Genomic DNA, 17,631 nt, shown 5'->3' on the forward strand with positions numbered 1-17,631 from the left:
GCGGGGCAGCAGTGCTGCGTGTTGACTGTGGTCGCGCATTTGTGAGCGGGCAGACAGGCGAGGAAGTGGGCAGTTGGACCGGGGCCGGCAGGTCCCGTGGCAAGCGGCAGTAGGAGGGCTCCACCTAAGGCGCTGCTCCTCACCCAGCTGTGAGAAACAGCAGAGGGGGTCGCCATTTCCCCGCTCTGACCACACCCCCACATACAGCGTCACAACCCAGCGACCTGGGAATCCAAGGCGCCGCTTCTCACACTTAAAGGGCCAGAACAGACCAAAAATGTTGCAAGAAGATCTCAAAGCCCCAGAGCCCATAGATCTAAGCGATGAAGAAATAGCAAAACTCTCAGACGCACAGTTTAAAACACTGGTCATCAGGATCCTCACAGAACTGGTTCATTATAGCCACAAATTAGACAAATATATGAAGGCGAAACTAATTGAAATGAATGGAATTGCACAGGACACCAATAGCAATGAAAAGGAAACTGGGACTCAAATCAATGGAGTGGACCAGAAGAAAGCAAATAATGGCCAAACAGAAAAGAGTCAAGAAGCAAGAATTCAAAGAAATGAGGAGAGTCTTAGGAACCTCCAGGACATCTTTAAACGCTCCAACATCCGAATTATAGGGGTACCAGAAGGGGGAAAGGCATAGCCACCAGTGGAAAACTTATTTGAACAAATAATAAAGGAGAACTTCCCCAATCTGGCAAAGGAAATAGACTTCCAGGAAATCCAGGAAGCTCAGAGAGTCCCAAAGAAGTTGGACCCAAGAAGGAACACACCAAGGCACATCAGAATTACATTAGCCAAAATTAAAATGAAGGAGAGAATCCTAGAAGCAGCAAGAGCTAAGGGGACAGTCACCTACAAAGGAGTCCCCATCAGACTGTCAGCAGATTTCTCAAAAGAGACCTTACAGGCAAGAAGGGGCTGGAAAGAGGTATTCCAAGTCATGAAATCCAAAGACCTACAACCAAGATTGCTCTATCCAGCAAAACTTTCATTTAGAATGGAAGGACAGATAAGGTGCTTCTCAGATAAGATCAAATTCAAGGAGTTCATCATCACCAAGCCCTTATTATATGAAATGTTAAAGGGACTTATCTAAGAAAAAGAAGTTAAAGAAACATGAACAGTGAAAGGACAACAAACTCACAGTTATTAACAACCACACCTAAAACAAAAGCAAACTAAAAGGACAGCTAGATCAGGAGTGGAAACATAGAAATGAAGATCTCAAGGAGAGTTAGCAACAGGGGAGTGGGAGGAGGAGAAAGGGGGAGAAGGTATAGAAAATAAGTAGCATAGACAGTAGATAGAAAATAGAAGGGGCAAGAATAGCATGGGAAAATTAGAATCTAAAGGACTTGAGACACATGGTCATAAACTAAAGGGCGGGTAATGGTGGGGATGGGGGGGTAGGGTGGAGGGGAATGAAAGGGGGAATAGAACAACTGTAACAGCATAATCAATAAAAAATTTAAAAAAAGAATGATGGAAAACTTCCCTAACCTGGTGAAGGAAATAGATCTATAAGTCCAGGATGCACAGAATCCCAAACAAGGTGAAACAAATGAGGCCTACACCAAGAAACATCATAATTAAAAGGCAAAAAAATAAAGACAACGAGAGCATCTTAACAGCAGCAAGAGAAAAGCAGTTGGCTACTTACAAGGGAGATCTCATAAGACTGTCAACTGATTTCTCAACAGAAACTCTGAAGGACAGAAGTGAGTGACAAGAAATATTCAAAGTGATGAAAAGCATGGACCTACAATCAAGATTACTCTACCCAGCAAAGCAATCATTTAGAATTGAAGGACAGATAAACAGCTTCCCAGAAAAGAAAAAATCTAAAAGAATTCATTTCAAACCAAACCAGTATTATAAAAAAGTTAATGGGTATTCTTTAAGAAGAAGAAGAAGAAAAAGAACAACAAAAAATATAAGTAATAGCCCTGGTTGGTGTAGCTCAATGGACTGAGCACAGGCCTGCAAACCAAAGGGTTGTGGTTCAATTCCCAGTCAGGGCACATGCTAGGTTACAGGCCAGGTGCCCAGCAAGGGGTGCATGAGAGGCAACCACACACTGAAGTTTCCTCCCCCTCTCTCTTTCCCTTCCCCTCTCTCTAAAAATAAATAAACTCTTTATATATATAAATAATAAAATGACAATAAATACTAAAAATTACTTTAAATGCAAATATATTAAAAGCTACAATCAAAGACATACGGAGGCTAGAGGCTGAACAAACAACAAAACAGGACATTTACATATGCTGTCCACAAGAGACGTACTACAGATCAAAGGACACACAGACTGAAAGTAAAGGGAGGGAAAAAGATACTCGTGAAAATCGAAACAAACAAAAGCTGAGGTAGCAATACTTAATACTAGATAAAATAGATCTAAAAAAATAAACGAATAGAACAGAAACAGACTCATAGATACAGGGAACATTTTTACAGATGGCAGATGGGATGGGGTTGAGTAAAAAGGTTGAAGGAGTTAAGAAGTATAGCACTGGGAATATAGTCACTAATATTATAATAACTACATATGGTGTCAGATTGGTAGTATATTAATCAGGGTGATCACTTAGTAAATTATATAATGTCTGATCACTGGGTTTTACACCTGCAACTAATATGTAATAGTATATGTCAACTGTAATTAAAAAATAAAACCTTAAAAAAAAAGAATAGGAGAATTAGGTAAAAATGTTGAAATATCTAAATAATTAAATGAAACTTAAATAAATACTGTTAAATCTTACTAAATTTATGTGGAAAAACTCCACAGGGCACTAAACAGCGATTGTCTGGAATGAGTGCTTTGCATAATGACCACTGCTTTGCATAATGACACTAACATTTTAAATTACCTGTCTCCTTTCACACAAAAGAATTCTATCCAAAAATATTTCAACTACATAGAAGAAAAATGGGTTCCTCCAGATTAATTTTGGCAATTCTCCTCAAATACAACTGTTGTGCAGCAAAATCAATTAACTGTTGTACAGGGAAATGTATGATAATTTCCTTTATTATTTCATTATTTCTAAGCCTAGAAATCTTGGCTCTCTCATTAGTTTGATATTTAATTCTATTTCTTCTGATTTTCCTATAGTTTATTTTGTGTGTATAAAAACACTTTAAATCTATCCTGAGTATTAGACAGATATGGGATTTTTCTTTCTGGGCCCAAATTGAATGTCACATATTAATAAAAGACTATTTTTTCTTATCTGTTGTTCACTTAACAATTCTTCACCAAAATCGTATTATCGTAATACAGTCATACCTTGGTACTAATTGACTTCAGAACTCATCAAATACCATACCCATCACATTTTGAAGAGAAAAAGATGTTTCAGCACTTAACACTTGCTTGGGACTCATCACACTTGCTAGAACTTGAATGAGTCTTAATGCCTCCCCACAAGAGAAAATACTTCATTGTTCGGTAGTCATCAGTTTCAGAACTTGTCACAAGTGCCGGAAAAAATTAACAACAAGTACCAAGGTATTACTGTGATTTTAAATTGTTTAATAGCTAGTATTAAAATTCATCATTAAATTCTGTTGGATTTTCCTCTTAGAACTTCATACACTGCTTTGTTTATTACTGAGAGTAAATTTCACCACATTTTAAATAATTCCATTAAGATTTTAGGTAGAAGATACAAAATAAATTACTTGGCATCTCTACAATATTTTGTACAGAGACATGTTAGATATATCCACTTATTCAAGTAGATACCAAAACCCTAAAAAGAGAAATCTTAAGCTAGATGTAAGTTTATATATCTATCATCTGATTTATTGTGATATAGCGTAAAAGCATTCTCTTCTGTGATCCTTCATCTATTAAGAGCCATACTTCCCTTTTCATTAATCCATCAAGTTTGTGCTTCCTTATATGTTTTAGAGAACTAAATACATTGTTCAGGAATATACACTAGAGGTAAAACTATAAGCAACACTAAAAGAATAGTAAACCAAAAAACAAGATTCATATATATATGAATGAATATACTTCTTGGTATCTTTTGAAAGATATGTAAGAAAATAGTAACAACATTTGCTTCACAAGAAGAAAAATGGGTGGGTATAAGGGAGACTTTTCAACAACTATTCTTTTGTACCAAGAATATTTGTAAATTATTCAAGAGCAAAACTTAAAAGATCTGCTACTTCAGAAGATACACATGGTTCCACATTAAGTATGCTGTAGTAACACTGGCTCTTTACTGAAAGATACCAAAGAATTACTCTGCACACAGGTAAATTAAAAGTCCTACCAAACAAGCTTTTAAAACTTTAAGATTTCCCCCCTAAATATCTATTTAGCCTATTATAATTTCAGACCTTTCAATTATAACAAAAAATAACAGCTCTTATGGATGTTCCTTTGATTACCTCATATTTTATGTATTATAGGAAAACACTAAAACTGTACTAGTCTTAAGAGTTAAATCAGGAATCAAATATACCTTTAGGCTCACATGAAAAATTTCTTAATATGATACTTTCTTGGAAGGAAGGGGTGAGATGCACAGGTGAAATTTAATGGGACATTATTTTTACATGCTCCAAAAAATATACATCTATATCAAAATGGCCAAAAAATTGTAGGGTACTAAATAATATAAGGAAACAAAGTGATTAACATTTCCCTTGGTGCTTATCAAATAACCTCCCAAAGTAGAAATCTTTGAGAAAGAGAAAACAATGTTTACAAGTAGTAACGCCTGAAGTGACTCTAACTCTTGCTTAAGAATCAATGGAGAGTTCCAGCCAAGATGGAGGCTTAGATAGAAATCCTTCACTTCCTCTCACAACCAAAAGGTAGATAACCAATCTAATGTAGATAATAACCAATCTAAAATCAAAAAATAACCCAAAGCTCGAGAAAAATCAAACTGCATGGAACTCTGACAACCAAGAAATTAAAGAAAAAATCAAACAGGACAACCAGACCTGCAAAGCGGCCTATTGTGCTGGCCAACTCAGAAAAACCAGGGCGAGGCAGCAAACTGTGGGGGTGGGGGTGGAGGACCCTGGGGGCAGAGCTGGCTGCCAAGCTCAGTGGTCTGTGCAGGAGGGGCTGACTTAAAGGGAAAACTGAGACTCAGAGGTGGCTGTGGACTATGGCGGTTGCTACAGTGGGAGAAACTCCCAATCTCACATGAGAGTTCATTGAAAAGTGCACTAGAGACAAGCAGGTGAGCTGCACTGTTCCAGCTCTGGCCCCTCCCCCACAGGCAGCACAGCAAAGAGGGTTGTCCTGCCCAGGAGACTACCTAAGGCCCCACCCCCTTACAACTTAGGTGCACCAAGACAAAGAAATATGGCCCAAATGAAAGAACACAGCAAAAAAGGGAGGAGATCGCCAACCTATCTGATGGAGATGCAAAGCCCTGGTAATCAAAATGCTCACAGATCTGATTGAACTTGGTCGAAAAATGAAAAAAACAAATGAAGGATACCCAGAATAAAATAAAGCAAAATATTCAGGGAACCAACAATGACAAGAAGGAAACCAGAATTCAAAGCAATAATTTGGAATTAAAGAAAAAAAATAATGTCCTCCAGAAAAAATGAAGAAACAAAAAATCAAAAAAGTGAAGAGTCTTACAAACCTCTGGGACAACCTGAAATGTTCCAATATCTGAATTATAGGGATGCCAGAACAAGAGCAAGAAAGTGAAAACTTACTTGAACAAATAATGAAGGAAAACTTCCCCAATCTGGCAAAGGAAATAAACTTCCAGGAAATCCAAGAAGCCCAGAGAGTTCCAAAGAAGTTGTACCCAAAGAGGGACACACCAAAGTACATCATCAAGTTACCCAAGATTAAATATAAAGAGAGAATCCTAAAAGAAGCTATAGGAAAGGAGAGAGTTACCTACTAAGGAGTGCCCATAAGGCTATCAGCTGATTTCTCAAAAGAAACCTTGTAGGCAAGAAGGGGCTGGAAAGAAGTATTCCAAGTCCTGAAAGGCAAGGACCTACATCCAAGATTACTCTATCCAGCAAACCTTTTGGTTAGAAATAGAAGGGCAGATAAAGTGCTTCCCAGATAAGATCAAGTTAAAGGAGTTCATCATCCCCAAGCCCTTATTATATGAAATGTTAAAGGCACTTATCTAAGAAAAAGATAAAATATATGAACAATAAAATGACAACAAAATCACAATTATCAACAAATGAACCTGAAAGAAAAGAAAAACAATGAAAACAAAAACTAAGCAAACAACCAGAACAGAGAAATGGACATTATAAGGAGAGATTTAAGTGAGGAGCCGGAAGGGAGGAACAGGGAAGAAGCATAATTAGTAGGCATAAAACAGGTGGGCAAAGATGAACAACTGGGAAAACTAATAGCATAATCAATAAAAAATAAAGAAAAGAAAGGGCATGGGAGAGGTGGGCTGAGGATGGTGGGGATGGAAGAAAAAAAAAAAAAAAAGGAAGGAAGAAAAAAAGAAAATCCTGATTCAAAGAAGAAAAAAAAAAATCAGTGGAATTATACCAAGAGTAGAGAAAGGTGGGTGAGAGCCAAGAACACTGTAGTCTTCAAAGAAATAAAGTTTTGGAGTTAATATTATAATACAACTTAAAATATATAAAAATCTGAACTACTGGACTTACCAGGAAACTCTCCCTTTCGGCTGCTTTGACCAAACTCCTGAAGCTGGGCTTGTTGATTTATTTGTTCTTTCTGTAAATTTTCATACCAATGAGTTACTTCAGCCCTAAGATCTGCTACCTGGTCACTAGGATACATTTCAATAGTCATCTGAAATATGAGATGCAATCAATTTAAAAATACAAAAAAGATAAACTGGGAAATGTTATCAATTTGGAAAATAAAATTATGTAACTACCTTGTCAGGAAGTCCAGCTGGCTGACATACAACCCTTAGCGGCAGGGACTGTTTGTCACTCAGTGCTTTCAAATGACTACTAATACCAGTGCCTTCAATTTGCCACTGCCTGAGATGATATGCAAACCTAAAACAAACAAAAACCACACACTGAAAGGATATCATTTTAAAACATTTTTATGTTACTGGAGTTTTTATTACTTTACTAAATGAAAAAGCCCACAAAAGGTTCTAGCACATTCCAATTTACTCTATAGCACTGCTTGTTTTTTTCCCCCCCAAATTAAAAGCACTCAGTTTAGATTGGACATACTGAATCAAATTTAAAGGCATAGATAAACATAGCTAAAACTTCTAAAAATGGTTTTAAGGGAAAATTACTGAGGAAAAATACCATTAAGAACATTATTATTATATTTTTAATGGAAGGTGGGGATAGTGGTAGTAATAGATGCAGGATGAATGCAAACAACAAACTTATCTGGTAAGAAAAATGGCAAGTTGTCATTCCTACATTCAGAAGAGGAAGAAAAGGTATTAGAAATATTCTTCAGAGATAGAAAATTTTCTAGTAAATATATGTTAACCAGCCTAACAGAATTTTGAGAGCTGATTCCATGACTGCTAAAATTACAAAATGAATTATAAAGATTAATATTTCAAAGGACAAAGGATCTAGTATGACACTAAGCATATGTCAATTTCCTAAATGATTTCTAGTTGTCGAAGACAGGATCCAAAGTACCTGAGCTCAGTTAAGAAAAAATTATCAAAATCTTGTACTAATCAGCAACTCTGGAATAGAAGAAGGGTATGAAAGGGAATAAAATGGACTTGATTTCCTAGAAGTAATCCAATGTCCAGCTTCCATTACTGAGTAAAAGAGTAATCTTAGACAAGCCTTTTGAGCCAATAATTCTTTGTTTGGGGCAGAGGGGATCTATCTCATACACTATAGAATGTTTACCAGCATCCTTGATTTCTACCCACTACATTCCAATAGTACCCCTTCTCTCATAAGCTGGAAGAATCAAAAATACTTTCACAACTCACCCAATGTACCCTGGGAAATGAGTGCTTCTGGTTGAGAACCACTGTTTAAGATTATAATCTTCTCTTTAAAAAAAATTTATTTAAAGAGACATTTACTTTAGTCTCTTAGTATAAAGAATACAAATCAATAGTTACTTTGTATTTTCATTCTATAAATGTTAGGCTATTTTAAATTAGTAGGAGCACCAAACATATTAAACACTTGAAACTATAATAATCCTGCAAAAGAATTTGAATGAAAATACCTAAATTATTAAACTACCTCTTAGTTATTTTAATATTCAACTCTGTTTCCTAGTTTCTCTACTAGGTACCCATAAAATAAAGATTTATATACGTTGTTTAACATCAACTTTTACAATAAAACATGAAAAAATACAAAGGTATCTATCAGTGAACAATTTTTTCATGAGTTAGAAAAAAATCTGTACATCTGAGAACAGATTTTTTAAAATGAAATTCATTAAACTTATAAAAATACCATGGAATCCTAAGAACCTCAATTTATTTTTAAATAAGTGCTTATTTTAAGACACTGGTAACATTGTGTAAGGACTAAGGGTTTAAATCAATAGGCCCTTTTTGGTTTGTTGTTTGTATACCCTGGAGCATAGAGGAAATTTTGGAATAATGTACATAGAGGGGTGGGGAAAAGTGAATTTACAGTTGTATATGAAACACGGTTTATTCTTTTACTGTTTATTATTATATTATTTTCCATATGGACTACAAACCTACTTTTGCCCACCCCTGTATTTATGTATCATTAACAATAAATGTCTCTGATAGGAAGAAATAAGACTACAGGAACTTTCATTTTCTATAGTATATTTAAATTTTATCAGTACTTAAGTCTTATTAATTTGAACACATCACCACATTTACTTATTTATTTTTATTTTTTTAAAAGTAGTACAAGTTACCTGGCAGTGTGAAGTTTCTATGCAAAGAACTCTAGAGTTCCCTTATACAGTCTTAAAAACACACGGAATTACTTCAGTAGAATTTCCACAAATCGCAATCATAAAGTAAAAAATTTTGCAGTGTCCAAATGTTTTAAATCATGAAGTCATGTTATTTACGAGAACTGTCTAGAAAATATTATTCAATATTTCCTAATATTTTAAATAAAATACCAGTAACTGTCAATTGTATGCATTTTCATTATCAAACTAAACTCAAGTTGAAGTTATTAATTTTAACAATTTTTCAACAGTTTCTTTGTACTTTTACATTTACTGATGATTTTTAATACAAAGAATTTCTTAATTAAAACTATCTACTCACCTTTCACTTCAGTCGATACATTCATAAATGTTAATTTGCTTTATTTCTGTATTACACAGGGTATGTCTAAATTAATTATACAGATATTCATTAACACAGAATTTTTGATCATGTTTCCATGGTAAATGGAAATTCAAAATTAAAATACTGTCTCCTAGTCCAGGAAGAAAAAAAAACAGCAAATAAAACAAACTCAATTTGGTTCAGCTATGAAAGATTATTTGATGTTCTTGGTGAGTTTCAGTGAAACTTTTTTTGGTATTGGTGTTCTGCCTTTTCAATCATAGTAATACTTTCTTAGTGTTGGAATTCTGTCTAAAATTCTCATTCATGCATATCTTCTCAATAGTCTAGTGATTTTTAAAGCCCTGTACTATTTACCAGGAAACTTTATTGCTTATTGCACCACTTAATGGTACATATTGTGAACAAAAATTACTTCTAACACTAGCACTTCATTTTTGGTAATTTACCTGCTAAATCTGGTAATTTAACTTGCTACCTGCCCCCCAGAAAACCTCTAATTTAATTTTAAGAATACTTTTGAACATGTCTGAAAAAAAGCCTTAAATTCATCCTCATGTGATATTAAAAAAAATTACCTTCTCCTAAATGCTTCCAGATGTGTCTTCAGCATAAGGAGTCCTCTTTCTATAACAGTGAGACTTGAATGTGATTCTTGCTCAAGACTGCTAGAAGCTATCATAAGACTCTCCATACATTTACTAATAAATTCTTGTTCCTTCTCCAAACCAGTTTTACCTGAAAAACAGATGTTTAGACATGTATGTCAATCATATATTCTTGTTTTGCTAAATAAAATTGTAACTAAACAAAAAATTCTTTACAGAAAAAATTACCTATTAGGCAGTATTTCAAATCACTTACCATTAATATAATAGGAATTAATATATTGGATAGCTGCTCGACTGACATCACCAGATTGTGCTCTTAAAGCAATGCCCCAAAATTGGTCCATACCACAAAGCTAAGAAAGAAAAACGTGACATCTATAAATTATTTTATTTGTCAAATAATGCAAATGTTAAGACTGAAATTTAAAAGTCATACAATATCACAAAGTTTTAATATCCTATAAAATATTTAAAAGGCAATTTCTATTTAATATTACTTAGTTATTAAATAATAATAAAAAGGACAGAAGCCTTGGAAATTTTCTTAGTTACAGAGATACGAGCTGAATCAATTCTAAAAATACTTATTTATAAAGCAGCTGACTATGTATTTGTATAATGTTCAGTAACTAAAAGCTGTGATTTAGACAGTGGTAAAAAGTCCCCGAAACATGCTACAAAGGAATGAAAACACAAATGTATTAGCATGACAATGCTTAAATGCTTTCGTCCAACTTATTCTGATAAAGTCACTGTTTATTCACAGAAAGTTTTAAAAAATGTTAACCCAAGTTGTCATTTAAATTTATATTAACCACAATATGACAAAGAGAATGCTTTTACTGAAAACTACTGAAAAAGTGGAGACTGCATGTTCTTAAAAGTTGGGCAGAGTAAAGCAAGATATCCTTCTGATAAGTGGCTAACCACCCTTAGTGTTTCTAACATCTACATAAAAAGCAGCATTATCTCGAAATTAGAGTATGACTACTTCTTAAGTAAATGAGGTCTGTCTGATTGTCTGAAACCCCATATTAAAATTTATTATACTAATATAAAAGAGTTAGGACCAAAAATTTAAAAAAAACACAAAACCTACTACTGAAACAAAGAAAGAATATAGGAAGACAGTATGAAAACACTTTAGATACAATTAAAATTATTCATTATTACATAAATTAACAGCAATTTTCTCTGCTTTTACCATTATAACACAGCTCCAACTTCTGGAGAAAAATTAATGAAAAATGTGAATGGATAATACATAAATCACAGCTATCAATAATCTGGAATGTCTAATGAGGTAGACTTTCAAATAACAGTCTACATTGAGAGTCTAAGAATAATGCATTCAACAAAACCTAGTAGCCACCCAACTAGGCAAACGGAACTCTAAATCAGAGATAACATAAGCAATTTGAAGATCTTCAACTAATAAACTGATTATATACCTTATGATCATAGATATTTAGATAGATTTCTATTCCAGAATAGAGATTACCAACAGAAACTCTGGAGTCTCTCAAGAGCATCTAAAAGTTCTGGCTTTGACAAATGGCATCAAAGTCAGATTTTTGACAAATCAACCTTCTAATTGACAAAACTACTTCATTATACTACCTGAGAGCTTTATCATTATATTATCAGAGGACTAAAGGAACACTCAGACGGCTTCTTCTCTCAAATTCGTAAGTCTAAATCCATACCTCAGAGTTTGAACCACCATCATAGGCACTGGTAGCCAATCGAGCCAAGTTACATAGATGCTGAAATAGGTTTAAGCCAGTCATGCTAATCGTTTCAGGTTTTAGCTGGGGCATCTTAAAAAAAAAATTTAGGCCAGTTTAGTTTAACTTAAGAGATTTTTAATTAATTTTAGTGAAAACATTATAAAGAAAATGTTATCAGCTCAGATTTTCACTGAAAAATTCAGATAGATGATAATGAAAATTGTATTCAGGTCATAATTAAAACATATGACACATTTTCATTTTTGCAATGGACATAATCAAATCAGAGAAAATGAATTTTTAAATTGATCATTTATTGTATACCTAGACCATGCACATTTGTGAGATATGTAGCTACATGTAAGTCACAAGTTGAAATTAAGATAACTGAAGTTCTATCTGTAGCTTTCCTTTGGATCTATTTGGTGGCATGTATTCATTCATATATACTCATCTACCACAAAGACGATGTGAGAGTATGTAGAATATATCAAAAGTAAGCATAAAAATAATAAAAAGTCTATTGCTGTTACTATTATTTCAAATTCAAATGGAATAATACCTGAACCAACTGTTGCATCTGATAAAGGAGAACAAAACTGGATAGAAGAACGTCTTTAATATTATTATAACAATTCCTAAAACAGCCTTTCCAGGAATCTACAAAAAATCTGAAGATTACCTTATATCCATTTGCCAGAAGAATGGCTGATACTACAACCATTTAACAAGAAATAGTCACAGAATACAGCTCTACATTAGTGGGTATGGGTAACACTACTGAAAATTTAACTATAATGTTACTATTTTAAAAGTAAATACCAAAACTCCCCGCATTTCTTATTAATTTTTGCCTGAAGAGTTATGCTAATTACTGTTAAAGTACTTTAGTTAAGGAATAGAGTATTTTTGTAAATATAAACTAAGCATTGTCTTTGATAGAAACACTATAGAAAACAAAATTAAAGCAAAATCTGGCAATCACTATATAAAAACTGCAGAAAACAGCACCTTTCTCTTTTAAAAAGTAAAAAAAAAAATTAACATTACAGAGTTTGTTTAAAAACAAAATATAGAAAAATAATATAAATAAAACTGTCAAAAAATAAAATTACCTTCTCCAGGAAAAGATGTTTGTAGGTTTCCATACCCATAGCATGTTGATCTTTACTTCGAACTTGATTTAAAAACCAATGGAGTGCATCATCATAACACTCAGAATCTTCTACTAAACAATGCCATAAAATGTCGACTTGCTCTAAACTTAGCCCTAGATTAAAATTACAAATTTTGAAATACAGTACATACAACGTTTTGGTCCTAATTCAATGTCCGAAAAGCACCAATATATCCATAGAGAAGATATTATTATACAGTATTTATAAAAATTATTTTACAAAAGATTTCACATAACTTATGCTTTTAAAATGTAGTTAAATATGATATAAATCACCTAAAAACATACAACGTATATAGTAAACTATAAGAGTCGTTTGGTCTGGAAAATCATTCTTCCTAAAATATGAATATATTACTGTATTATAGTACACATGATTAAGAGGAGGTAATCCCAAATGTTGAGTCAGTTCTAAGGTTTAAGGGTTAAGAATAAAGTGGATACCATGTTCAAAGCCCAGTCTGTGCACACAAGATATAAACGATACATGCTAATAAGCATTATTTTTATAAACCGAAAAAAAAAAAAATGATCCTTGTGATAAAGGAAAATGTAACTGACTGCCTAACATAGAGAACAGCAACTCATCAGAGGATATCATTAGCTTGGAAGCCAATGTAATGAAATGAAATCTGTATGGTACTTTGACTCAAGTATTAAATGATTCCAAGGTGTGATCGGAGAAAGTCTGAGAAGTATTCAAAAAGAGGAGAACATTAAAGGCCATCACAAATCTGCATATGGGTAAATGAGACAATCTGCAGGGGTAGAAATAAAAGCATCATGGGGATTTCAAAAGTATATATATCATTAGGGATTCCAAAGCCTGGGGTTGTTCCTCAGATCAGAAGGGATATGAAGGTGTGACAATCGTAAGAAACCTCTCTCTTTCTTGGGAAAACCAGATGAGTCCCAGAATATGAAAAAGCACTTCAGAATGTATTTAGTAACAATACCAGTCTAAAGAATTTGAGTAGAAAAATAGTATCCTATCAGTTTCTCACAAAAATAGTTAATGTACAGACTATTTGTTCCAAGATAATCTGTATCTCTAGGAGTCAACATAAAACTAAAAACAACCTTTAGTGTATATTAAGCACATTAAGTATTTAAGAAGACAGATAAGTGAAGAAAACAGATGACAGCCCTGGCTGGTGTAGCTCAGTGGATTGATGGTGGGCCTACGAACCCAAAGGTTCTCAGTTTGCTTCCCAGTCAGAGCACATAGCTGGGTTGTGGGCCAGGTCCCCAGAGGGGAGAGCATGAGGGGCAACTACACGTTGATATTTTTCTCCCTCTCTTTCTTCTTCCCTTCCCTTCTCTCTAAAATATAAATAAATCTTTTAAAAAAACATAAGAGCCCTAAAAACCAGTATCCAAGTTAATTATAGTAAATTGTATTTTTAAAAGTGTATTTATAAATGACTGAATCACCAATCCATATTCAGTAGGCAATATATATGCTCTATTATTGTTTTATGTTAAAAAATACATTTCTTGCTATATTAAAATCAATATTATTTTATGCAACTTTGGAGTAACCATATTGTACTCGACAGAAACTGTGCCAGTAAAAAAAATACAACTATGATCTGGAAGAAGTTTTCAACTTGATATTATCTGGACAGTAGCTATAATGCACAAAGAATTCATAAGATGCTCACTAGGGATGGGAGCAGCAAAATAACTTTTTTTTAAGAAGTATATTTTATTGATTATATTATTACAGTTGTCCCAATTTCTCCCATTTTCCCCTCTCCATCTAGCTCCCCCCTTCCCTCCAGCAATCCCCCCTCCACGAAGTAAGACTTCATGTCCATGGGTCACACATCTAAGTTCTTTGGCTTCTCCATTTCCTATACTGTTCTTAACATTCCCCTATTTTGTACTTACCGATTATCTTCTTAATCCCTGTACCTTTTGCCCCATTCTGCTTGTTCTAGTTGTTTGCTTAGTTTATTTTTGTTTGTGTTTTTTTAGATTGTTGTTAATTGTGTTTGTTGTCATTTTACTGTTAATAGTTTTGATTTTCTTCTTTTTCTTAAATAAGTCCCTTTAACATTTCATATAAGGCTTGGTGAGGATGAACAACACCTTTAGCTTTACCTTGTCTGGGAAGCACTTTATTTTACCTGCTCTTCTACTCTAAATGACAGCCTTGCTGGACAGAGTAATCTAGGTTGTAGATCCTTGCTTTTCATCACTTTGAATACTCTTCTCCACCACTTTCTTGTCTGTAAGATTTCTTTTGAGAAATGAGCTGACAGTCTGATGGAAACTCCTTTGCAAGTAACTCTTCCCTTGCTGCTTTTAAGATTCTCCATTTTTAACTTCTGGCATTTTAATTATGATGTGTCTTGTTATGGTCCAACTTATTTGGGACACTCTGTGCTTCCTAGACTTACATGTCATGTCTATTTCCTTCACCAAATTAGGGAAGTTTTCTTTCATTATTTTTTCAAAGAAGTTTTCAATTTCTTGCTCTTCCTCTTCTCCTTCTGGCATCCCTGTGATTCAGATGTTGGCACATCTGGAGATATCCCTGAGTGTTCTTATTCTCTCCTAATTCTTTTAAATTCTTGTTTCTTTATTCTATACTTGTTGACTGTTTATTTCTTCCTTATGTTCCCTTGATTTAAACTGGGAATGTCAAACTCATTTTCACCAAGGGCTATATCAGTCTCGCAGTTGCCTTGAAATGGCCTAATGTAATTTCAACTCCTTAGCAGTCAAGAAGTAGCTACCTTTATCCAGTCCTAAAATTAAATTTGGCCCTCTGAGGGCAACCGTGAAGCTGATGTGGCCCCCAGTGAAAATGAGTTCGACACCCCTGATTTAAATGCTGGCTTCCTTCCTTCATTATTGGCTCCCTATGGATTTTTCTTTATTTTATTTGGTATTACCTTCATTTTTTCCCTTATGTGTTTGCCATACTCAATGAGATCTCTTAGCATCCTTGTCACCAGTGTTTGGAACTCTGCATCTGATAGGCTGGCTTATTTCCATTTTGCTTAGTTCTTTTTCTGGGATTTTCATCAGTTCTTTCATTTAGGCCATATTTGTCTCCTCAATTTGGCAGCCTCCCTGTGTTTGTTTCTGTGTATTAGGTAAAGATGCTTTGACTCTGTCTTGGCAAATCTGTCATATTGTAAGAGGCAAAGCCTCAGGTATTTGCCAGGGCAGGGCAACCCACTTCCCAGCTTTGTGGTGCTATATGTGAGGGCAGAGTCAAAGAGGGAACAATTCAGCTTACTTGGCTCTTGCCCTGTTTCCACTCATTTCCCCCAACTTCCTGCATGCTACTGGGCCCTTCTAGCTGCTACTCTGGTGCTAAATCCAAGAGTGGGTGGGTCTGCATTCATCTTAGTGCCATGTGGGCCCTTTAAACAGACTCTCCTGAGAGACTGGCAATTTATTCTGCTACCCCAACCCCCACTGGTTTTTACAACCAGTTATGAGGCTTCATTTTCCCAGTGCTGGAAACCTGGACTACACATTCTGGCCTGGATGATTATTTCTTCTTTAAATCCTTGGTTGTTAGACTTCCATACAGTTAAATTTTCTGGCAGTTCTGGTTGTATTTTGTTGTGAGATTAGTTGTGATCCTTCTTATGGTTGTGCAAGGATGTGAAGCATGTCTACCTATGCCTCCAACTTGGCCAAAAGTTGCCAAAATAAATAATCATTACTCAATACTGAGAAGAGTGGTTAAGTTTTCCAATAAAAGTCCACACTAAGCAAACATGAAACTTACTGGGCATGGGAAGTTATTCATGTTAATAATACTTGTTTTGGTTTGACTTCTCCATGAATAAGATAAGGTTTTTACATTTTGTATCATTTACTTCCTGTATGGTATCTATCCTAATTAGTATGACATATGACCTAGTAACAAAAGATACTAGTTTCCTACCCAAAACAGGAGTCTTTGATATCTGTTGGTATCACAATGTTAGTGGTATTTGTTATAAATACAATGACTTGAAAAAATTATAGATTTAAACAGTGTTTCTCAGGCACAGATATAGACTTAAAAGAGTAATAACTCCTCTCTGGCTAGTAAGACACTCATCATTAGACTATATTAACATAGCTAAAGAATGAGAATGTTCTTACAAATGAGGTTTCTTGACATGAACACATATATAAAAACAGTACAGAGAGGGAGCGATAACACAATCGGTCTAGTAAGAAAAAGAAACTCTAGCCAAAAGACTCAACCTTACACTCTCTTGTGTAAACATTTAGTATGTATGTTTGGACATAGTTGACACTCTGAATATAACAGACCAATCTATATTTTTTAAAGGTTAACTATTAATGAGTTTGAAATTAATCAAAATAAAACAAGAGTCTCTCAATGTTTCTATCACCTATGAAACCAAGCAATTTTGGATAAGATTTAGCCCTGATAATAGCACAGAAGGTGTTTGCAACTAGGGTGACAGGAAGATTCTATAACCAAAAGTAATAAAAGATACAATCACCCTAACATATGGTCTTGAAATAAGACATTTATCCACTGAGAAACTGGCACTTACAGAGAATGAAGTTAAGAATGTATCCAGGTCATGCTCACATTGCCATATATACTGATAAAACATTGTTGAAAATAATTTAATGACTAGAGCAATCTAAATGCATGAGTACATTTCACCAGACTCTTCTCTAAGGATCAATACAGATCTAAAAACTTACTAAAACACCAATTAAAACACTTACTGAAATGATCAGGTGATCCCAGAGTTGAAAACACACAAGTCAAGAACTGAAGTCGAACTTGAACTTCAGCACTGTGGCTGTACCTACATATAAAAAGTCATTAAGATAATTAATCAAAAGATCCCATTTTA

The 17,631-nt window shown here is 34.3% G+C and overlaps 1 protein-coding gene across 3 annotated transcripts in view; it reads right to left on the minus strand.

Moving 5' to 3' along the window:
- The window catches only part of USP34 (ubiquitin specific peptidase 34), a 246,758-nt gene that overhangs the window by 111,654 nt on the left and 117,473 nt on the right, over positions 1 to 17,631 (minus strand). For all 3 annotated transcript variants that reach the window (XM_053666842.1, XM_053666843.1, XM_053666841.1), the window contains 7 exons: positions 17,501 to 17,583; positions 12,717 to 12,871; positions 11,578 to 11,691; positions 10,125 to 10,224; positions 9,839 to 9,998; positions 6,897 to 7,023; positions 6,661 to 6,808 (listed from right to left, as the gene is read on the minus strand). In XM_053666842.1, coding sequence (XP_053522817.1) covers positions 6,661 to 6,808; positions 6,897 to 7,023; positions 9,839 to 9,998; positions 10,125 to 10,224; positions 11,578 to 11,691; positions 12,717 to 12,871; positions 17,501 to 17,583 — 887 coding nt within the window. The remainder of the gene's footprint in view (positions 1 to 6,660; positions 6,809 to 6,896; positions 7,024 to 9,838; positions 9,999 to 10,124; positions 10,225 to 11,577; positions 11,692 to 12,716; positions 12,872 to 17,500; positions 17,584 to 17,631) is intronic.

This window comes from Artibeus jamaicensis, unplaced genomic scaffold (genome assembly GCF_021234435.1).
Source record: "Artibeus jamaicensis isolate MK-2021 breed Jamaican fruit bat unplaced genomic scaffold, CSHL_Jam_final contig_465, whole genome shotgun sequence".
NCBI classification, from domain to species: domain Eukaryota; kingdom Metazoa; phylum Chordata; class Mammalia; order Chiroptera; family Phyllostomidae; genus Artibeus; species Artibeus jamaicensis.